The sequence below is a fragment of the Cnephaeus nilssonii genome, assembly GCF_951640355.1.
Source record: "Cnephaeus nilssonii genome assembly, chromosome: 8".
NCBI lineage: Eukaryota > Metazoa > Chordata > Mammalia > Chiroptera > Vespertilionidae > Cnephaeus > Cnephaeus nilssonii.
The window spans coordinates 95,450,622-95,475,216 of record NC_137079.1 but is presented as its reverse complement, the minus strand read 5'-3'; the positions used below and the strand labels follow the sequence as shown (position 1 = coordinate 95,475,216).

General features: G+C 41.5%; 1 protein-coding gene across 8 annotated transcripts in view; it reads left to right on the top strand.

Annotated features, from left to right (window-relative positions):
• TNFRSF19 (TNF receptor superfamily member 19) overlaps positions 1–6,440 on the top strand; it is a 115,340-nt gene extending 108,900 nt beyond the window's left edge. For 7 of the 8 annotated variants that reach the window (XM_079779240.1, XM_079779237.1, XM_079779238.1 and 4 more), the window contains one exon: positions 3,189–3,324. In XM_079779240.1, coding sequence (XP_079635366.1) covers positions 3,189–3,200 — 12 coding nt within the window. In that variant the 3' untranslated portion in view covers positions 3,201–3,324. Of the gene's footprint in view, positions 1–3,188 lie in introns of all 8 variants that reach the window. The other variant, XM_079779241.1, reaches the window with a different exon arrangement.
• Positions 6,441–24,595: the final 18,155 nt, after the last annotated feature.

Genomic DNA, 24,595 nt, shown 5'->3' with positions numbered 1-24,595 from the left:
AGTAAATCTAAATAAGACATTCTGAATTCAAAAAATGAATCCTTTCCATTTTTATCCTAAAATTAAAAACAGCAAATATTATATTTTTTTAAATATTTTTATTGATTTCAGAGAGAAAGGGAAAGATAGAAACATCAGTGATGAGAGAGAATCATTGATTGGCTGTCTCCTGCACGCCCTTACTGGGAATTGAGCCTGCAACTCGGGCATGTGCCCTTGACTGGAATCGAACCTGGGACCCTTTAGTCTGCAGGCCAATGCTCTATCCACTGAGCCAAACTAACTAGGGTAAAGAATAGCAAATAATATTTTGAGCCCATGCTAAAAGATAACATTTTCCAGATTCTGAAAAGTACTTCTTCTTGGGATGCATTTACTTAATGTGGGAAACTTGGTGAATGAAGCTTAATCTTCAAAAGAAAATAGGAGAGAGTGGCAACTGTATCTCTTTGGGAAATTGATCCTTTTTATTTCAAGGGTCAGCCACGTATTTAACTGGAATCCAATCCATTAGATTCCAAAAAGCAATTCAGACTTCCCTCAATAGGCTAATTCTCCAAGGTAGAGAATATACTTATTTAAAAATTTGATTTCAACAGCTTAGTATTATGAACCAAGTATGGGACTTTTAGTTCCTTGAGGTCATGTTTAGTCAGCTTGGCTCCTTGGCCTGGGCTCATTCACAATTCAGGAAAGCACTGGATTTCCATTTAGGAGATGTGCAAGGGCAGCAATAGCCATATCAGGCCTTTTTTTTTAAAGTGATTAAAAATTTAATTTATTTTATTTTAAATAAAACTTTAAATTCATCCCTAGGCATTCACTTATATTTTCAGTTTGTTAACATCTATTCACTTTTTCCAAGATTTATTGAGATACAGTTGACATATGACATTGTATAAGTTAAAGATGTACAATATGATTTGCTACACGTGTATATTGTGAAATGCATAACACCATGTTTGTCTTTATATGGTGTAAAGTTCAGATTTCTAATGCATGAAGCATTTGTTTCCAAACACAAATGCTTTCTTGTGGGTGGTTTAAGACCACCCAGAATCTGGTGATGAGAGTTATGGTTCAGAATAAAGCCAATAGGTGTCAGAGCCTTCCTAGGTCTGTATGGTTTAATTTTTCTCCCTCCCCAGAAGGGAACAGACCTAAGATATTTGGGACATCATTTCCTTTGATGTTTGGGAGAAGGAGGCCAGCCTCTTTACTTATAGGAAAAGCTTTTTGTGGTGATTTTTTTTTAACCAACATTTTAAGTGTCAGCATAAAACAATGGGAGAAATGGTAAGAAAGATATGAAATGGCTTGGATTCTAGTTTTTTAGTCTGTTAAAATCTCTATATCCTTTTGAGAAAATGAATATAATGTGCCTCCCACAATAATGTTAATGTGGTTATTATTATATCTATCTATTGATTGACATATTTGACTAAACTATCTCTGATTATCGAGAGTATTTCAGAAGTTTCTATTTTCAGATAATCTCCTTAGGCCTAGGGGGGAATTTTTTTTTCATAAATGTATCCAATATGTCACTAACGCCAAATTAGTGGTATACAAGTTAATGAAGAGTCAGTTCATAAAATGAAGATTTTACATATGTACAGTAATGTCCAGTTGGCCAGTGCCTCGTCCCCTCATGAGGTGAGGTCACTGCCCTCTTGTGATAAGGACAAATCTAAGGGCTCCACTTTCCAGAGGACATCGGCCCTACGAAGAGTGTGAATATTCCAAGGAGAACATTATAAGGGGAATCTCATTCCCAAACTATTTCTAAACTTTCTCCACTAGTTTAGTGTAAGTTTTAAATGCAAAGATGAAGAATGGCACTGTTCATTATTCATCTTTGTCCTTTTAAATAAGGTTCAAAAGGCTCCTAAGATCTTTCTACTTTAAAGGAGTACAACACAGAAATAGGTTTTCTATGTTTAAATGAGGTTGAAATCAGCATTGTTTGTTAATACACTTTGTTTGCTATGAGTTACATCAAGCATGTCAAACTCAAAGGCTAACACGGGCCAAATAAACAAGGTTTAAGTTTATGTGGGCTGCAAAAAAACCCCCAAAAGCTTTAATTTTCATAGAAATGTAGGTTTATTTTGATAGAGACATGCCAAAAACAAAGAACTGGAATAAACGAGTCATCGTTAACATAAAATAATAAAACATTTTAATAAAAATTAATATTTTTTCTTGAATATTAACTTACCAGACACTGAATAACTGCACAAATTAATAAGCATAACACAAATAAACCTATTTTTCTTGTTCTCTGAAATCGAAATATTTCCTGTTGCACACACCAAACAAGTCAATATAAGACTAATGACATGGCAATCGACTGCTAAAATATTCACTGCTAGTATTAGTGGAGAGAGATGGTGTGCCTGCACATAAGGTGCATAAGGAAAATGAATGCAACACGATTATAATATCAGTCATTAGCAAACGTTGTAGTTCGTTATTAATAACTAGTAGCCCTGCACACGAATCCATGCACCAGTAGCTCTCTACGGGGCCTGGCCACTCCAAGCCTGCTGCCCAGAGGCTCTCTGCGACCCAGAGGCCCATCCGCAGCCGGGCACGGAACGCTTGCCTCGTCGCCACGGTGACGAAGCAAGCATTCCACCAGGCCGCTCACACAGCCCGCTCTCAGCAGCTGTCTCCCCCCCACCCCCCGGGACTGGGGGACTCCAGGGGGCTGAGAGGACTGAGTGCCACCATCTTTGTGACAGATTGACAGTTAATTTACATATTACCATTTTATTAGGTAGGATTATATATAACAGGATATTGTAAAAATTAAGTTACAAAATTTTTATTAAAACATTTCTTACATACTGTTATATTGGCTGGGCCGCAAAAATATTCGTTGTGGGCTGCATGCAGCCCGTGGGCCGTGAGTTTGACATGCTTGGGTTACATTATCATCTTTTAAGTACTGTTTGCAAATATTGAGTGACTGTGAGTTGTTATGGAATCTTTATTTTATTCTCAGAGTACATGGGTACCTGGATATATGAGCACCGTTACATGAGCTTCTTGTCTGTATGTGATTAAATTCATGTGTATTACTAGTAAAAGTCTTATATGTAGATTTTGTTTTACAATCCCAGTTTCCCGGTTTTAGTCGGTAAGGTGTGGTTTTTAAAGCTCTCCTTCTGTTGCTGTTTTAGGGAGCTTTTTAGGACTCCGTTCTCCCTGGATTAGAAGTGCACGCACGGAACCCAAGGGGCACGCCCGCCTCCACTTACACTTACGGACTGAGCAGTCTGGACCTTGCATGGCTTCTGGGGGGAAATATAAACCTGAATCAAACTGATGACTTTTTAAGCCTTTCAACCAGTTGCTTCTGAGCCAGACCAGCTGTAAGCTGAAACCTCAAGGAAGAACAGGACAAGACTGCAGGCACTCATGATGCTTTGCATCTTTCCTAAACAAGAAGCTTCTATGCTACAAGTTTGACTTCAAGGACTGATGCACTGAGTTGGCAGCCAGGAAGGTTACGGACCAATAACAAGAACCAGAAATGCAGTCGTGTGTATTTTCATGGTGAATGTGGTTTCACAAGACTCAAGACCCAAAGTATAAGTTTTCATCTATATTTTCTTTTAAAATAATTTTACATAGTCAATTATCCTACTAAAAGTCAATGTTAGATTAGTTACCTTAGCTTTTATGTAGAATGGGTTAAAAAATGAGTGTTTCTGTTTGAGGAAGGTCACTTTTTTGTCATCTGAACTAATTGACTTAGAAGACTAGAATTGGCTTCATTCAGCCTGCCTAAATCTTGGGTTTATTAGTTGAAGTCAATTGACCTAACTAGAAATTAGAGGAAAACAAGTCTTTTAAAGAATCAACACTTCTAACCTCAGCCAGCAGCTCACAAACACCTACCTTCTGGAGCTAGTCATGAGAGGACTGTGTCAGGGAACAAGGTGGGGAAAGGCCGCCCATCACCCTGAGTTCAAAACCACTGAACACACACATTCTAGAGACTTGCATAAAAGATGAGCATATTTCTGTGGAAATCAGTTGGTATAGCAGCATCTGTTACTCTGTCCCTGTGACAGAAGATGCAGAATTTCTCTTTTATAGAAAAGTATTTATTAAGATAATCTTTTTTTTTCTTTCTTTCTCTTATCCCTCACCCACCAACCTGTTCTCTGTATCTGTGAGCTTGGTTTGTTTGGTTTTTGTTTTGTTTTGCCTATCATACTAAGGAATTTAGAAATGACAACATATATGGTCCCTTTACTACTGAAACATGTCACCAAGTGAACAATCTTATGAGACTACACTACATATTATAACCAGGAGAAAAAGCAGTTTGTCAGCGGCCTCGGAGTGAACAGCCTGTAACTGCTGCAATGTAGTGTGACCAGCGTTACAGCGTTCCCTCTGATCTCGTCAGCTGAGTTGGGACAATAATGTTCCATCTTAGCCAGACAATGCCGCTTTAAGTGTGGAGCTTCTGTTCAGATGCTTACCCCATCCCTTCTCACGTTGGAATTTACGCACTAGAAATATCTCTATAGCTAAGACAGAAATAAATGAAGATCAGGCATGAACTGGGGATGGCTCATTTCTCATCATCTTTTATGGCCCGGAGAGAAGTTAATTGAACAGGATTTATTTTTTCTTTCTTAAACCTACATGATCAGATCTGGCCTTTTAACTGATTCCATTAGCTTTGTCCCATTTGTACTTTTTATTTTATTTTATTGATTTTTTACAGAGAGAAAGAGAGAGGGATAGAGAGTTAGAAACATCGATGAGAGAGAAACATCCATCAGCTGCCTCCTGCACACCCCCCACTGGGGATGTGCCCGCAACCAAGGCACATGCCCTTGACCGGAATCGAACCTGGGACCCTTGAGTCCGCAGGCCGATGCTCTATCCACTGAGCCAAACCGGTTAGGGCCCATTTGTACTTTTTAAAAAGGAAGATCTTTGAACATCAGTGTGTTAGAATGTACCAAAATATTTTGTTTCAGAATTACCTCTTCCAAATCAGTGTCTTTTACCTAACCTAAACAATTAAACTGAACATTAAAAATCTGGACATTATTATCTTCTCACTTATTACCTCATAGGTTTCTCTCTTTGTAAGACATTAGTAAAACCTAATGATCCCCTTTTCTGTGGCTAGAACAGTTTCTCTATCCATAGTGTCAGGCTCTGATATGTGCATGTTAGCTTGCCTGGGTTTGTCCTTCTCATGACCTCGGTTCATTTAAATGAAATATGAAATTAGAGTGTCTCATGGTAACTCACAATTTTGTGTGAGCACCCAGTCATAATCGATTGATTTCTACTTTCTTCTTGTTTGTGTGTTGTGTTTTTTGTTTTGTTTTGTTTTGTTTTGTTTTGTTTTGTTTTACCATAAACCAATAGTTCTTAAACTTTGGAACTCACCAACTCTTATAAGAATTGTCTTTAGGAAACTCAGGTGAAATATTTAGGACTTGACCACAAGATGTCTATGAAAATGCTCTTTAAATTCATATATGTGTTCCATTGTATGCAATCTGATCATTTTTGTTATAAAAGAGGGATGATCAAAGTAAGCCAAGGTTGTGCTCATTTTTGTAACCTGAATATATTTTCCATATGAGCCCTCATTAACTTTAAAGACAAACACTTGCTGGAGAAAGCTAGATTGATGAGAATGAGACTGGCCAAAAATCCTGAAACATCACTTTTTATCAGTAGATAAATATTTAGAGTTGAAAGTCAATTTGATTTGACGCTGCATTTGAAAAATCCTGGATTATTTTTATTAAAATTAAGACATTTTACCCCACTACTATAGACACATACAGTGTTATATTCTACATTCTTTGTAAACATTTGAGGAAAATCAATTTTGCATTTCACATTGTTGGAATACCCTCTATCACTCAAATAAACTCAGGTGCTAGAGTGCTGAAGCTGGGAACTCATTAAGTAATAACATGGCTGGGAGTGCATAATTGTGACTTTTAATGCTGCAAACAGTCATCGACAAGAATGAGACAAGGATTTGAAAGACAACCATATAAAGGCATGAGTTTTCTAATTTTATGTATATATAATATATATTTTAAATATAAATTTTTCTACTTTAGATAAAGTTAATGTTGCTGTTACCTAGGTTAAGCACTATTTACTGTCTATGCTAGTAAAAATATAAACTAAAAAAAGGAAAAAAATATACCATTGCCTTAAGGTAGTCAGCTTGACTCAATTTAGATTTCATTATTTTTGTTTTGCATACTGGAATTTTCTTATATGAATAGTTTTGTAATACCTTTTTTTATTTGTGAATAAAATTGTTACGTGGTATTCTTATTTGCATGTCTAGAAGAAAGTGATTGATGGTGTGAATGCACACCATCTTGCTGTCCGATGTGAGAGTCTCACTAAGTTCTGCTCTTTCCAATATAACCCTTTCAGCCCCTCAAACTTTGAGGGAGATTTGAAATCCTTACTAGTGACTGCCTATATTTCTCAGGCATATCAAGCTACTGAAAATGCTTTGAGTTATTCGAGAATCTTTGGTATCAAGATTTTATGATCTCTTTCTTCCCCTTCATTTTATGACACAAAGAAGGAAGGACCTATGGAAGAAGTTTTATGTACTAGTATTAATTCTTTATGGAGGGCAATAGGCTTTTCTCCTGCAGAGGCGTGGACTAAAAAAAGATAACTCCACAGAGAAACACTGGTCACTGTAAGAGTTTCCTTTTCCTTCCTAGCTTCTTACCTTCCTTCCTCAATCCCTTTATTCCTTCTTCCCTTCCTTCCTCTCAGTAACCTATCTATACTAATAAGAGTAATATGCTAATTAGACCAGGAGACCTTCCGGAGATCTTCCGGACAAAGCTGGGGGCTTGGCCGGCCTGCAAACCGCCCCAAACGGCCCTCAGCCCCTCGCCCAGGCTGACCACGACCCCCAACGGGGACCCTCCGGGACCCCCTTCAGGGCAGACCAGCCAGCCCCACCCATGCACCAAGCCTTTATCTATACTAATAAAAGGATAATATGCTAATTAAACTGTGAGACCTTCCGGACATCCTTCCGGACAAAGCCATGGTGGTGGAGCCGAGGCAGAGGCAGTTAGGGGCGATCAGGCCAGGAGGGGAGGGCAGTTGGGGGCAAGCAGGCCAGCAGGGGGGCAGTTGGGGGCAATCAGGCTGGCAGGGGGGTCAGTTGGGGGCAGGCAGGCCGGCAGAGGGGGGCAGTTGGGGGCAATCAGGCTGGCAGGGGGGCAGTTGGGGCAAGCAGGCCAACAGGGGGGCAGTTGGGGGCAAGAAGGTCGGTGGGGGGGGGGGCAGTTGGTGGTGAGCAGGCCAGCAGGCAGAGTGGTTAGGGGCAATCAGACAGGCAGGCAGGTGAGTGTTTAGGAGCCAGCGGTCCTGGATTGTGAGAGGGATGTCCGACTGCCAGTTTAGGCCTGATCCCATAGGAATCAGTTCTAAACTGGCAGTTGGACATCCCCCGAGGGGTCCCAGATTGGAGAGGGTGCAGCCTGGGCTAAGGGACACTTCCCTCCCCCATGCACGGATTTTGTGCACCAGGCCATTAGTATATACTAATAAAAGTGTAATATGCTAATTAGACTGGGAGACCAGACATCTTCCTACTGTCCGACTTCCTTCTGGACACAGCCACGGTGGTGGGGGCCAAGGCAGAGGTGGTTAGGGGTGATCAGGCCAGCAGGGGAGAGCAGTTGGGGGCCATCAGGCCAGCAGGAGAGGGCAGTTGGGGGCCATCAGGCTGGCAGGGGAGTGGTTGGGTGCCAATCCAGCCGGTAGGCAGGCAAGTGGTTAGGAGCCAGCAGTCCTGAATTGTGAGAGGGATGTCCGACTGCCGGTTAAGGCCCCACCCTAGGATGGGGACTAAACTGGCAGTCGGACATCCCCCGAGGGGTCCCAGAATGGAGAGGGTGCAGGCCGGGCTGAAGGACCCTCCCCCAGTGCACGAATTTTCTGCACCAGGCCTCTAGTTTTATATAATAAAAGCCTAATATGCTAATTGTCCGGTTGTCCAGTGACTGGTTGACTGCTCAACCAATCAAAGAGTAATATGCTAATGATATGCTAAGGCCACGCAACCACTTACTGTGATGTGCACTGACCACCAGGGAGCAGACAGTCAACCTGCCAACCAGTTGCTATGATGTGCACTGACAACCAGGGGGCAGATGCTCCGACTGGTAGGTTAGCTTGCTGCTGGGGTCCAGCCAATCGGGACTGAGCAAGATGGGCCGGACATGCCCTGGAGCCCTCCCACGGTCCCTCACTGGCCCCGATCATGCACTGGTGGGGTCCCTTAGCCTGGCCTGCACCCTCTCACAATCTGGGACCCCTAGGGGGATGTTGGAGAGCCAGTTTTGGCCCGATCCTGCAGGTCACTCCCCTCGGGAGGGTGCCAGACAAAGGGCTCAAGGCAGGCGAGTGGTGCTGTGGCAACATGAGCCTCTCCCCATTGAGGCTGATTGGGCGCAAGCCCGTGGCAGGCGCAGTGGGGCTGGGATGAGTGGGAGTGGCAGGTAGGAGCTGCAGGCAGTGTTGGACTGCGGGTTTCCACCCGATCCCCGCAGGCCACTCGGACCCCACCCATGCACGAATTTGTGCACCAGGCCTCTAGTATTATTAGATTTTAAAGGGGGGCTTTAAACTTCCTGGGAAAAAATGGGTTATTTTAAAGCAACATATTCTCTCAGCTGGTTAGTCTGTGGTGTTAAAGGACACTGTGGCTTTCACAAGGGAAGGACTTTAGTTTCTTTCCTTTCCACACCATGACCCATGAGCCCCTTGGCTTATGTAGACTGGTGTCCATGTAGGCTGGCTGGGAAAAGTAACTCAAGCTTATGAGTTTCTAACAGAAGGTCTAAAGTATTCTATAGTCACATAAATGACATTTTCATTATTACCACTATTATTAAGATCTCTTTGCTATTAGCTACTTATCCTGAATTTGTCTGTTTGTCCCATTTTAACTCAATAAGATATTTTCTGATTTTTAAAAACCTATTTGGCATCCAATAAGGTATATACATACAGCTTAAATTTATCATTTGGTCATTTTTAATATCTAAGAATTTTCAATAAGGCCTGGTATGTGATTCTAGAGACATAATTACACTGAATCAAGTCAACAGTTCACAGTAACATGGCTTATGTCGCATCTCAGCCAGAGGAAGGTCACAAGGTGTCTGCTGTGGAGATTAAGCAGACCAGGGTCAGGTCCTTTCATGAACCACCAGTGGCATTTGAATTAGTGTGATTTATGGTTGCTTTCAAATCAGCCTCTCCTAAAGACTTGAATTTTAAAAACTTAACCAGCAAAACGCCCTTTTCTGGAACCATGGGTGGTCTTCTGAAGCAGGTTTCAATTAGTGTATAACAACAGAAGATTCTTTCTTTTTATCTTAATTTCTAATGGAATTAAGGATTTGTATTTAAGACAGAAATAGCTCTGCTCTATCAGTTTTGTTGTGGGGCTGAATTTAGCCAGCAGAACACTGCAGAGGGATTTTCCTTAACTTGTCTGACTATTTACAGTAAATAGAAGATCTACAGAACGCTGCTGGCAATCCTTTAATAGCTGATTAGGGAGGCAGGCTGCCCCACAGAGAGGCACTCATCACACACCTCGATATATCAGATTTTAATTGTTTCCCTTGATGTTATCAATATAAGTCTAATTCCCATCAGAGGCCTCTAAGAAGAGGCCATTCCTTCATTCATCCATATACTACTATACATTTATACAGGGTATGCACTTGGTTATGAATGCAATGCCAGTGTGAAGCAGACACTAAGAAGTAAGAGACAAGTAAACTTTGAAGTATTTATAAAATACACCTTATTGGAAGACAGTCCCCTGCGAAACAAATGGGTGACACATCATAAAACTCTAAAATCTCTTGTCTTTTTTTTTTTTACTGCTGCATAGTATCTCTTACCCTTTGAAACAGCATGGAGGAACCTGGAGAGTATTATGCTAAGTGAAATAAGCTAGTCAGAGAAAGACAAGTATCACATGATCTCATTCATATGTGGAATCGAATGAACAAAATAAACTGATGAACAAAACAGATCCACAGACAGAAACATGTAACAGACTGTGGAATCTCAGAGGGAAGGCAGGGAGTGGGTGGGTGGGAAGAGATCAACCAAAGAATTTGTGTGCATATATGCATAACCTGCGGATACAGACAATAGGGTGGTAAAGGCCCGTGACTCAGAGACAGAATCAGAGAAAGAAGCTCTATCATTTGCAGTTCCCAAGCATCATTTTCATGAGTCCAATAGAAACTTGTTCCCCAAGATTCAAATTATACAAGCATAATTTCTCCCTTCCCCAAAAGCCAACCCCACCTATATAATCTTATCACTCAGGGGATCAATCTGTTTTCATTCTAAGCACAAATTTCTGTACTGCTCTCTAACATTGGGATTTAGGGACCTAGGAATGGCACCCAGGACACTTCTCTCATTGGCCTAAAGGCCCAGTATGCCAATTTATTAGTAAGTAAACTAATTCAATTGTTAATTTCCACATTTCTTTAAACAAACAGTAGAATTTATTAGTGTAGGCCAAGAACCTGAATTTTAGAAAAATCATACATTAAAAAGTACAGTAGAATCTACCACACAAGAAAATAAGCTCATGGCATAGACAGTATTTTTGATTTTTAAACACATTCAAGTTATCTAGGTTGATCCCCCCTATATTCATTACCTATGATGCTATGGGTTTTCACCAAAATTCACTTCAATAAAGAGTTACCACTACCAAGGATATTATAGCTTTGGAGACAACATCAAGAGATACATTTCAAAGAAATCTTAAGTAACAGCAACATGGTCAGAATAACAAATTGCCTAACCAAAGAACATCTTTGAAGATAATATTTATCTGGATATTAAAGGCTTGTTTATTTAGAAAAAATTCAGTACTTTACAGCTAGACCTTTTACACTGAAAATTTCTTTGATGAATATATTTAAAACTGATTCTTCATTTGGTGATCTGATGATAGTAATATGTAACATTTGATAACATCTCTTATGGAACACTTTAACATCAATTATTTCATTTGATGTTTACATTTGTCCTATGAATAGTGTTACTAGCTTCATCTTACAGATGAAGAAATTGGAACACAAAGAGATTAAATAACCAGCCTTAAAGATAATAAATAGTATAAAGTGGTATAAGATATTTATTTAGTTCAGCAAATGGGAGAGCAGGGATTTGAAACCTGGATTTATGACTTCCTAAGCCATGATCTTTTTGCCATGCAATGCAATTAAGATGTGACTTTCCATACTAAAGTAAAATTAAAGGAGATCCCAGGTTTCTTGACATATTTATGCACAATGAAGGCATAGGATTGTTATAACAGGGCAAATGACTCCCTCATTCACCTTACAACACTAGAATAGAGCTAGAAGGAACCTTAGAGACTGGTTAGCAGTTTTAGCTGGTGATCCGTAGAGCCCCAGAGTTCTGAGGATGATAGACCAGGAATAAGAGAGAGGGCTGGGGTGGGTAACACAGTGGCCCTACCTTAAACACAAGACCATTTTGCAAATGGAGATGCTGCATGGACCTAGAGAATCCCAACTTCATCCTTAGTTTGTTCGTTCCAAATCCACTGACCTTCCTCCTACTCCAGGCTGGGTTTCATCTTTAATGCCTATCTTTAGTAGAGGGATCTCCAGTTCCACATTACTGCTGCCCATGGCCTTTCTTATATGATAATGCTACAATTATGTACCTCCTTCCCCAGCCCTTTGATCCCACTCCTGTCTCACAATGTCAAGTCCTGACTCTAGCAGGACAATCAAGGCTCTTCATGATCTGGTGCCAGTTCAGCACATCAGCTTCATCACCCAGTCTCCTATTCCATCCCTGTCTCTCACTACACCCCACCCAAATCTATACTGTAGGCTTATTGAAATGGCTGAGCTTCCCAACATACTCTACTCTCTCACATCTTCCTACCATGTTGCTCTGCCCACTTCCTGGTCTTACTTTCTGGTCTCCTTAGGGAATTCAAACTTCAAATCCAAATCATTAATATTCATAACAAATAATTGCATATATGTAATCCCTAGATGAAGTCTTCCCTAAACTCATTGCACAATTTAAAATGTCCTTTCTTCTAAGGTTTCCACTGCTATACCTTTTTTTTTTTTAGCAATAATCATATTAGTTCTTGATTATGAGAATGTTTTTCTTCTCACTAGGCTTCAAACAAAAAAAATGCATAGATAGTGTAGTTTTCCATAAATAAATCAACAAACAAGTACTGGTGAAGATGTGGAGAAAAGGGAACCCTAGTATACTATTGTAGGGAATGCAGACTGGTACAGCCACTGTGGAAAACATCATGAAGTTTCCTAAAAAAATTAAAAATGGAACTCCCTTTTGACCCAGTGATCCAACTTCTGGGAATATATCCTAAGAATCCAGAAACAACAATTCAAAAGAATATATGCACCCCTATGTTTACAAGCAGCATGATTTACAATAGTTAAGATCAAGAAACAGCCCAAGTGCCCATCAGTAGAGGAATGGATAAAAAAGCTGTGGTGATATCAAGATGGCAATATATTAAGTGGAAGCTACACTAGCTTTCTCCCAGGACCAAACTGGAATTATAACTAAATTATTTTTAAAAATCATTCTGAATAACCAACTGAAAATTAGCTAGAGAGAAGCCTTATAACCAAGGACTTACAGAAGAAGCCACATAGAGACTGGTAGTAAGTGTGGAGGTGTGAGAGGAATGAGTAGGCTCTCTAGCAGCTGAAGTTCTGGAGAGATATCTCAGCTTTGGGAGGGTGGGTTACCCCTGAGAAGTGTGGGGTCTAAACCTCAAGCTTGGCGCCCAAGCCTAGAGCATCAGAACCTGGAAAGGCACCCACATAACATCCAGCTTTGAAAAGCCATGGGGTTTCTGTCCAACAGGAACAGATGGCTAGAGATGCAGGCAACTTCTTTAAGGGCAAACACACAAAATTTTGTTCACAGCCATTCATCCTACGCTCCAGCAGAGGAAGTACAGAACCAAATGAGGAGTCTGGGTTTGGTGGCACTGAGGAGAGAGCTGAAAGATCAGCTGCCAGAATCCCTGTGCTGAGTCATTCCCCCATATTTTAGAAGCTGTCTTTCTCTGGCAGAGCACTTCCATCCATGCTGTATTAGCTTGTGGAAGTAATAAGCCCACTGAAATGCCTCTTGCCCTACCTTATGGAACTTATGCCTTGTTGAGGGCCACAGCCAGAGGCTCTTTCAGTAACTAACCCTAACAGAAAATTTGCAGGTGGAGGCTAATCTGCTTTGAGACTTTTGCTGACCTACCCCCAGACCCGGTACTGGTAAAAGCTGGCCTTGGTGTGCAGCTTGGTGCTTTCTACATTCACCCAAGCCCAGAAGAGGGAACCACAGGCTGTAGATTGCCGATAGTTCCAAACAAGTTTCCCAGGGTCGGTCACAGGCAGCTTTTGTCATAGGCCTATACCAGAGTCACTTTGAAGAGGCCCATAATCAATAATACCCATTGGCCAGCTTCACACAACAACAGAGAAGGATCCAATAAACTGCACAAACAACATATCACAAAGAGATGTTGGCAGGCACCAAACCCTGCAGAGGTGAATTCTGCTTCATTTCATCAGTGCCTGCACAGCAGCTTGCACATTCTGTTGGTGGTCGAGCCTCACATTCAGCCAGCCTTAGGGTTGAACTCACACACAAATGGGCCAACAGCAATCAATATTCATTTAAAACAGGAGGGCACATATAATGTGCACAAAGGACATTCCTAGAGCACCCAACTTAGGTGATCAGAGAGACTGTGTCACTGGGTCCATGAGACACCTACTACATAAGGCCACCTACTAAGACTGGGAGGCATAGCAAATCTACCTAATACACAGAACCAAACACACAAAGAGGCAGCCAAAATAGGGAGATAAAAAAACAGACCCCAACTGAAAGAACAAGAGAATTTTCCAGAAGAAGAGCTAACTGTAATGGAGGCAAGCAATGTGTCAGATACAGAGTTCAAAGTAATGATTATAAGGGTGTCCAAAAGTATAAAAAAGACATAGAAACCATAACAAAGGACCAGTCAGAAATGAAGAATCAATATCTGGAATAAAAAATACACTAGAAGGAATAAACAGTAGGTTGGATGAAATGGAGGATTGAATATGCAATTTGGAAGACCAAGTAGGAAAAAACACCCAATTGTAGCATCAAAAAGAAACAGAATTTTTTTAAAGTGAGAATAGTTTAAGGGAACTTTGGACAACATGAAGCATAACTTCATCCACATCATAGGGATTACAGAAGGAGAGGAGAGAGAGCGAGTAATCAAGAACCTATTTGAGAACTAATGACAGAAAACTTTTATAACCTGATGAAGGAAAAAGACACACAGTCCAGAAAGCACAGAGCATCCCAAACAAGATAGATGCAAAGAGGCTCACACCAAGACACATCATAATTAAAATGCCAATGGTTAGACAAAGATAGTATCTTAAAAGTATCAAGAGAAAGGCAGTTAGTTACCTACAAGAGATCACCCATAGACTGTCAGCTGATTTCTCAACAGAAACATTTCAGGCCAGAAGGGATTGGCATGAAATATTCAAAGTGCTGAAAAGCAAGGACCTACTTCCAAGGCTGAATTACTCAGTAAGTCTATCATTTAAAATTGAAGGAGAAATAAAGAGCTTCCCAGACAAGAAAAAGCTAAAGGGTTTGTTTCCACCAAATCAGTATTACAAGAAATGATAAACGGCTGTTTGAAGAGGAAGAAGGAGAAGGAGGAGGAGTAGGAGGAGGAGAAAAAAACAGGAGGAGGAGAGGAAGAAGAGGAGGAATAAATAAATAAATATATTTAAAGCAATAAATATCAATAATCACTTTAAATGTAAATGGATTAAATGCTCCAATCAAAAGACATAGAGTAACTGAATGGATAAGAAAGCAAGACCTAGCCCTGGCTGGTTTTGCTGAGTGGTTTGAGTATCAGCCTGTAGACTGAAGGGTTGCAGATTCAATTCCCAGTCAAGGGCACATATCTCAGTTTCAGGCTCAATCCCCAGCCCTGTTTAGGGTGCGAACAGGAGGCAACCAATTGATATGTCTCTCTCACACCAATGTTTCTCTATATCCCACCCCCCTCCTCTAGCCCCTCTATTCTCTCTAAATAAATCAATGGAAAAAATATCCTCTGGTGAGGATTAAAAAAAAAAGAAAGAAAACAAGGCCAATATATATGCTATCTTCAAGAATGAAAGATACATGCAGACTAAAAGTAAAGGTTGGAAAAGATATTTCATGCAAATGGAAAGGAAAAAAAGCTGGGGTGGCAATATTTATATCTGACAAAATAGACTTTAAAACCAAGAGAGAAATAAGGACACTACATAATGATAAAGGGAACAATCCAATAAGAGGATATAACACTTGTAAACATTTATTCACCCAACATAGGAGCACCAAATTATATAAAACAAATCTTGATGGAGATAAAGGGAGAGATTGACAGTAATACAGTCATAGTAGGGGATTTTAACACTCCATTGACATCAATGGATAGATCTTCCAGACAGAAAAATCAACAAGGAGATGGCAGCCTTAAATGACACACTAGATCAGATGGATTTAATTGATATCTTCAGAGCTTTTCACCCCAAAGCAGAAGAATATACATTCAATTCAAGTACACATGGAACATTTCCTAAGATAGACCACATGTTAGAACACAAAATAAGTCTCAATAAATTTAAGAAGATTGAAACTATAAATCAATCACAAGTAGAAAATTGAAAAACACAGACTAAAAACATGTTACTAAACAATTAATAGGTCAATAATGAGATCAAGGAAGAAATCAAGAGATAACTTGAAACAAATTCTAATGAGAACACAACACCCAAAAAACTTTGGGACACAGGCAAAGCAGTCCTAAGAGGGAAATTCATAGCATTCCAATAAACAATCTAACTTTACACTTAAAGGAACTTGAAAAAGAACTATATTCCAATAATTTGGACAATTTGGATGAAATAGATAAATTCCTAGAAATATACAATCTCCCAAAAGTAAATCAGGAAGAATCAGAGAATCTGAACAGACAGATTACAACTAGTTAAATTGAAGCAGTAATGAAAACAAAACAAAACAAAAAACTCCAAACCTACAGAGCCAACACACAAGATGGCTGCCCCCATGTGGTCAAAGATACTGCCCCCATGTGGACACAAAATGGCCACCACAAGATAGCCAGCAGGGGAGGACAGTTGGGAAGGATCAGGCCTGCAGGGGAGGGCAGTTGTGGGCAATCAGGCCAGCAGGGGAGGGCAGTTGGGAGGGACCAGGCCTGCAGAGGAGGGAAGTTGGGAGCAACCGGAACTACAGGGAAGGGCAGTTAGGGGCAATCAGGCTGGAAGGGGAGCAGTTAGGCATCAATCGGGCTGGCAGGGGAGTTGTTAGGGGGTGATCAGGCTGGCAGGCAGAAGTGGTTAGAGGCAATCAGGAAGTCAGGCAGGCGAGCAGTTGGGAGCCAGCAGTCCTGGATTGTGAGAGGGATGTCCGGCTGCCCGTTTAGGTTCGATCCCTAGAGGGGTCCCAGATTGGAGAGGGTGCAGGCTGGGCTGAGGGACACCCCCCATGCACGAATTTCGTGCACCGGGCATCTAGTAGACATATAAAAAGATACTCAATATAACTAATCATCAGAAAAATGCAAATTAAAACCACAATGAGATTTCACCTCACACCTCCCAGAATGGCCATCATCAATAAATCAACAAACAACAAGTATTGATGAGGATGTGGAGAGGGGAAACCTGTACACTATTGGTGGAAATGCAGATTGATGCAGTCACTGTGGAAGCTGTATGGAATTACCTGAAAACATTAAAAATGGAACTGCCATATAACCCAGTGATTCTACTTCTGATAATTTATCCAAAGAAACCAAAACACTAATTTGAAAGAATATATGCCCTTATGTTCATTGCAGCATTTTTTACAACTAGAGGCCGGGTGCATGAAATTCATGCACTCGGGGGTGGGTGGGGGGTCTTTCAGCCCGGCCTGAGCCATCTCACAATCCAGGAGCCCTTGGGGGATGCCCAACTGATGGCTTAGTGGGGAGCAGGCCTAAGCCATCAGTCAGACATCCTTAACACTGGCGCTCAGGGCTTCTGGCTAAGCTGCACTCCCCCTGTGGGAGCTCACTGAACACAAGGGGGCAGCTCCTGCATTAAGTATCTGCCCCCTGGTGGTCATTGTGCATCATAGAGACCAGTTGTTCCATGGTTTGGTCGATTTGCATATTACCCTTTTATTATATAGAATAGCCCAAACTTGGAAGCAGCCCAAGTATTCATCAGAAGATGAGTGGATAAAACAGCTATGACACATTTACACAATGGAATACTACTGAGCCGTAAAAAGAAAGGAAACCTCACCCATTGCAGCAGCATGGATGGACCTGGATAGCATTATGCTAAATAAAATAAGCCAGTCAGAGAAAGACAAGTACCATATGATTTCACTCATATGTGGAATCTAATGAACAAACTGAACTAACAAGCAAAATAGAGACAGAATCAGAGATAAAGAGCAGGCAAACAGCTCTGGTGATGGCTGGGGGTGGTGGTGGAGAGGATTAAACAAAATATTTTTTTAAAAAATAGGAAGAATCTATGAACATGGACAACCCATGGTGGGTAGGAGTGGGGGTGAAGTTAGAGGAGGATAGGGGGTTAAATGGTGATGGGAAAAGATATATACTAAAAAAATAAAAGGAGAAAAAAAGTTGTGGCACATTTATACAATGGAATACTATGCAGCCATAAAAAGAAGGAACTCTTACCTTTTGCAGCAGCCTGGATGGACCTGGAGACTATTGTGCTAAGTTAAATAAACTAGTCAGAGAAAGAAAAATACCATATGATCTCATTTGTATGTGGAATCTAATGAAAAAAATAGAAACAGAGGCATAGATATGTGGGACAAACTGATAGCTGTCAGAGGGGAGTGGAGTGGGAGGACTGTATGAAAGAAGCTGAAGGGATTAGCCAAAGAACACATATGCATAACCCATAGACACAGAGAACAGTGGGGTGATGGCCAGAGGGGAGGGGAGACAAAGGCGGGGGTGGGGGGAGAAGTGGGGACATCTATAATAGTGTCAGCAATAAAAATAAAAAAAAAGGAATAAGTGGCCCTAACTGGTTTGACTCAGTGGATAGAGCATCAGCCTGCGGACTGAAGGGTCCCAGGTTCGATTCCAGTCAAGGGCATGTACCTTGGTTGTGTGCACATCCCCAGTAAGGGGTGTGCAGGAGGCAGCTGATCGATGTTTCTCTCTCATCGATGTTTCTAATTCTCTATCCCTCTCCCTTCCTCTCTGTATAAAATCAATAAAATATATTTAAAAAAGGAAGTGGAATTTTATCTCTCCATTTTTATATTTTTAGCCTAGAACAGTGCTTGATAGATAATGGATATTTTTTTTAACCTAATATTCATTATAGTATGTAAATATTTATTTGTTTAATTCTATTTATTAATTACAAATACTAAATAAATAAAATATGTATTTCATATAAATATGCATTTATTGTATATGATGGAAGTAAATGTCTTTGTTACCATTTGCTGAATGAATGAGTGACTCTCAAATGCCTTGGAGCCCATGATTCCTAGAATAAATGATAAACCTTTTTGGCCTTCAAGGTTCCTCCTGACTCCATCCCTGCCCACTTCTCAGTCATTTCATGCTGCTCTCCTGCTGGCCCTCTTCTTTTTGGTGCCGGGGCATTTGCATTTGTCCTTCCCTGGGACTGTAATAGCAGATTCAGTCTCATCTGTACACTTCAGCTCAGGAGTATCCCTCCAAGAACCTTTCTCTGACCAACCTTACTTAAAATACATATGCTCCCATACACCGGAGTCAAGACAGTCTCTTCGATAAATGGTGTTGGGAAAATTGGAAAGATATATGCAAAAAAAAAAGAAAAGAAAAAGAAACGAGACCACCAACTTACACCATACACAAAAATAAACTCAAAATGGCTAAAGGACTTAAACATAAGACAGGAAACCATAAAAATCCATAGAAGAATCCATAGGCAGCAAAATATCAGGCCTATGCCGTAGCAGTATCTTTACCAATACAGCTCCTAGGGCAGTGGAAACCAAGGAGAAAATAAACAAATGTGACTACATCAAAATAAAAAGCTTCTGTACAGCAAAAGAAACCATCAACAAAACAACAAGAAAGCCCACTGCATGGGAGAACATATTTGCCAAAGTTATATCCGATAAGGATCTAATCTGCAAAATTTATAGGGAACTCATACAACTTAACAAAAGGAAGATAAACAATCCATTCAAAAAATGGGCAAAGGACCTAAATAGGAACTTTTTTTGTGTGTGATGATTTCTTTTATTTATTATTTATTTATTTATTTATTTTGGATCACCATGCTTGATCTTGATTTGATTTTTATCAAAAATTATTTTAAATATAATAATGTTATATGCAATAAACATTAATATTTCAAGAAAAATGATTTTAAATATATCACATGCAATAAACATTAATATATTAAGAAAAATATTTTATGGTTATTTTTCTAAAAAAGTAATGAGGTGTCTTTTCCACCTTCTTTGGGGTCTTCTTGGCAGCGTAACATTGGCTTCTTGGTCTCAGTTTAGGGAGAAATGAATTTTGTATTTTGCAGGAATCCTTTGAGAATGTGATTCCTTTGATGGGGAGAAAGGGCAAATTATTGTAATATTTTTGTATTTTCAACTTTATAAAGATGAAATATCCTCAGGGGTGGAGAAGAGTCATTTTCATAATTTTCTGAATTTTAGGCATCTTGTGCTACATTAGGGCCCAAGTATTTGAACCTTTTGTGAAATGAGAAAGTGTAAGGCCACTTGCAGGGTGGTCATGTGACAAAATCTCGCACTGGCGCGAGGTGTTTCCATTTCTGTCACAGGGCAGTGACTGCACTCCAGGAGGACAGCGTAGGGCCGTGTCAGCCGGAGCGAGGAATGAGGCAGCTCATGGTGGTCATGCCACACCCGGGATTGTCCCCTCTCTAAGGACAATGAATGCAAAGGCTTCATCTCCTTGGCATGCAGTTCAAATCCTCACGGCCCACGGCAGGGTGAATTTTGTCAACGTGTTGGGTTGTACGTGCTAGTGTGATTTCCTCCAACGTGCTGCTCTGCATACCTTCCCGTCCAGGTCTCTGCAGGTGTTCGGAGCTGAGCGGCCTGGGGCAGGGCTCCTGTGTCTGAGAATCATGCTCCCATCTCCTGACTTCTCTGAGCGGAACTCAGAAGAGAGAATGAGGGAAACTATTTTATTTGTACTCATGAACTTGGCTGTAATCAGTTATACCATATAGGATGTCATACAATACCACTGGTCAAAATAAAGCCTATTTTTCAAATTTAAACAAAAAAAAAGAAAGAAAGAAAAGAAAAGAAACAAAAAGAAAAAAATATTTTAAATATAATAATATTACCAAAACTGTACTAACATAGTATTATATCATAAAAGTTGTAGGAAATATTGAAAATCTGCAAATAACAGGATTATTTCTTTTATATTTAAAATATATTTTTCTCTGGCTCTATTTTTGTTCACCAGTTTATGTTGTTCATTATATTCCACAAATGAGTGAAATCATGTGATATTTATCTTTCTCTGACTGGCTTATTTCACTTACCATAAAGCTCTCCAGGTCCATCCATGCTGTTGCAAATGGTAAGAATTCCTTCTTTTTTACAGCAGCGTAGTATTCCACTGTGTAGATGTACCATGGTTTTTTAATCCACTCCTCTGCTGATGGGTACTTAGGCTGTTTTTTGAAAGTGGACATACAGAAGGCCAAGAGACATATGAAAACATGCTCAAAGTTACTAATCATCCGAGAGATACAAATAAAAAAGACAATGAAGTACCATCTCACACCTGTCAGAATGGCTATCATCAACAAATCAACAAACGACAAGTGCTGGTGAGGATGTGAAGAAAAAGGAACCCTCTTGCACTGCTGGTGGGAATGCAGACTGGTGCAACCACTGTGGAAAACACTATGCAGTTTCCTCAAAAAATTAAAAATGGAACTCCCATTTGACCCAGTGATCCCACATCTAGGAATATATCCCAACAAACTAGAAACACCAGAAAGGATATATGCACCCCTATGTTCATAGCAGCACAATTTATGATAGCTAAGATTTGGAAATAGCTTAAACGCCCATCAGTAGGTGAGTGGATTAAAAAAACTGTGGTACATCTACACAATGGAATACTACCCTGCTGTAAAAAAGAAGGAATTCTTACTATTGCAATAGCATGGATGGAGCTGGAGAATACATTATGCTAAGCAAAATAAGCCAGTCAGAGAAAGATAAATATCACATCATCTCACTCATTTATGGAATATAATGAACATAAACTGATGAACAAAAATAGACTCAGATTCAGAGAAGCATTGAACAGACCGACAAACCTCAGAGGAAGGAGGGGTGGGGGGAAGGGATAAGAGGTCAACCAAAGGACTTGTATGCATGCATATAAGACTAACCAATGGACACAGACACTAGGGCGGTGAGGGCATGTGATGTTGGGTGGGAGTGGCCAGGGAGAGGTCAATTGGGGGGGGGGGAAGGACACATATGTAAAACTTTAAATAATAAAGAATTTAAAAAATAAATTAAAAGTATATAAAATACATATGGTTTCATTACTTCCCTCCCAATACTCAGTGTTTATTAATGTGTACATAACATTATTTGTCTGTTCATCTACCTCCTAATATAATAATTAAGTTATAAATAAGGAAGGAACTGGTCTGTCTTATTCATCATTAAATTTCAAAACTGGAGTATGTGGCATATAGTACATGCTTAACAAATGATTAAATGAGGTCAGGCATCTGTGTGGTTAATTGAATTATTGGCTTACTGGGGCCTCCCCCTGACTCTTGGACATTTTTTTGTTGTTGTTATCCTCACCCGAGGATATTTTTTCATTACTTTTAGATATAGTGATAGAGAGAGAAGGAGAGGGAGGTTGGGAGGGAGAGAGAGAGAGAGAAAGAGAAAGAGAGAGAGAGAGAGAGAGAGAGAGAGAGAGAGAGAGAGAGAGATGTGAGAGAGACACATCAATTGGTTTTCTCCTGCACATGCCCTGACTGGGCCAGGAATAGAACCTGCAACTCAGGTAGGTGGCCTTGACTGGGTCTCAAACCCAGGGTACATGGGTCAATGCTCTAACCACTGAGCAACACAGACCAGGGCCAGACATATTTATTCTGACTTCATTTACATCAGTTCAACATCAGACTAGAAAACACGTCTCTTTTCTATTTGATGATGATGTGGGGACTTATCAGACTCGGGGATTTTTCCTCAGGATAGGGGATGAATTTATACAGAGGCCACATGTTGTAGTTAAAAGCTTGGGCTCTGAAGTCAGATAGACTGACATGAATCCTACCCCCAATACTTGACAGTGGTGTGACCCTGTCAATGTTAATTAGTCTCTTTGAACACCAGGTTCCTCTTTCCCTCATAGTATAATTGTGAGAATTAAATAAGAACTTTAATTCTCATTTATGAGTACAAGAACTCATAGTTAATGTTGAGCTACTTCCCATTATTATACACTAGTGGCCTGGTGCACGAAATTCGTGCATGGAGGGGGGTTCCCTCAGCCCGGCCTGCACCCTCTCCAATCAGACATCCCTCTCACAATCTGGGACCGTTGGCTCCTAACTGCATACCTGCCTGATCACCCCTAACTGCCTCTGCCTGCCTGCCTGATTGCCCCTAACCTCTCTGCCTCCCTGCCTGATTGCCTCTCACTGCCCTCTCCTGCCAGCCTGATCTTGCCTCCCAACTGCTCTACCCTGCCGGCCTGTTCTTGCCCCCCAACTGCCCTCCCCTGCTGGCCTGATCTTGCCGCCAACTGCTCTCCCCTGCTGGCTTTATATCACCCTCCAATTACCCTCTCCTGCCAGCCTGGTTGCCCCCAACCACCCTCCCCTGCTGTCCTGATCTCGCCCTCAACGGCCCTCCCTTGCTGGCCTGATCTCACCCCCAACGGCCCTCCCTTGCCAGCCTGATCTTGCCCCCTACTGCTCTCCCCTGCCAGCCTGATCACCCCTAACTGCCTCTGCCTGCCTGATCACCCCCAACTGCCCTCTCCTGCTGGCCAATTTTGTTCTGATTGGTCAGTTTCTATGCCAATCAGCGTCAAAAGCTCCACCTCCTAGGCAGCCATTGGCTCCTCACAGTTCACCCAGATTTGGTTCTCATTGGTTGGTTTCTATGCCAGTCAGTGTCTCCGGGCCTATCTCTGGGCCTGATCAGAGAGGCGGGGCTGATCAGCAGCCCCCACAGAGGCCTGGAGAGAAAGAGAGGCATGGCTGCTGGTGAAGCCCAGAGAGAAAGAGACAGGCAACGCTGATCAACAGCTGCCATGGAGGCTGAGGATCAGACCCTGCCTCTCTCTCCGGGCTTCTCTCTGGGCCTGATCCACAGCCCCCTCGGCAGTCAGTGCTGGGTCACCACGGCAACCCTGCACTGACTGCAGGACTGACTTCCGGTGTTTGGTAGAGCCTTTGGTTGATCGTTACGGACCCTAGATTTTTATATATTAGGATATTTTTCCAGGTCCTAAATGGCAATAGTCTAAATGTCCAAGAAGGGAGACAATGACTTGATGAAATGAACATGAAGAACTCCCTGGGGCCCAGCCCCAACCATGTGAGGCTCTCCTGGTGGGTCCCAGAAGCTGCACCAGACAAAGGCTCCTTCAGTGATTCTAATGAAGCTGAAGTTTGGGGACTACTAACTCAATCCTCTTAGGTTTCAGAGGAGAAGACTGAGGCCCATTTTTCTCCCAGCTGGTGCCATGCTTGCTCAGCCACACGGGATGGTCTGTGAAGCACACGCTAGGTACACTTTCCCAGGATGCATGGGTTTGGGGAAGGAAGCCTTGGCCAGTGCTGCTCAGTATCAGGATTCCAGTGCAGAGAGCTCAGACCACCTTGGCCAGCGGGAGCTCACTATGTAGCTGGGGTCAGGTGAGGGACTGTCACTTCCATCATCACCTGCTCAATCTCCACTCAGGGAAGCCCCAGGAGCAGGAGAGTCCCTGCAGTGTGGCTTCCCCTCAGACAGGGGTTGCCTGACCACCTGGGAGCAGGAAGGAACAGAAGAGCCACCCAGCTCCCAGAGCATTCATCCCAGTACAAACCCCTTCATCCTGGGACCATTTACTCAGTGCCCTGGGACCAGATTCAGGCTTCCCAGCATATGAAGTGCATTTGGCCTCTGGAATTCCTTAAGTCCCAATCTGAGCTACTGTAGGCCAACTTTAAAAGGGGACAATTCAGGTTCCCAGGTTCCTGTGAAGACAAAGAGCCTCGTAGTGGGATCCAATTCTATGTTCTGTTGCAGGGCAAGTCCTTTAGCCTAACAGGGCCCCTAGTGCAGTCCTGTGTCCCACCCAGCTCCC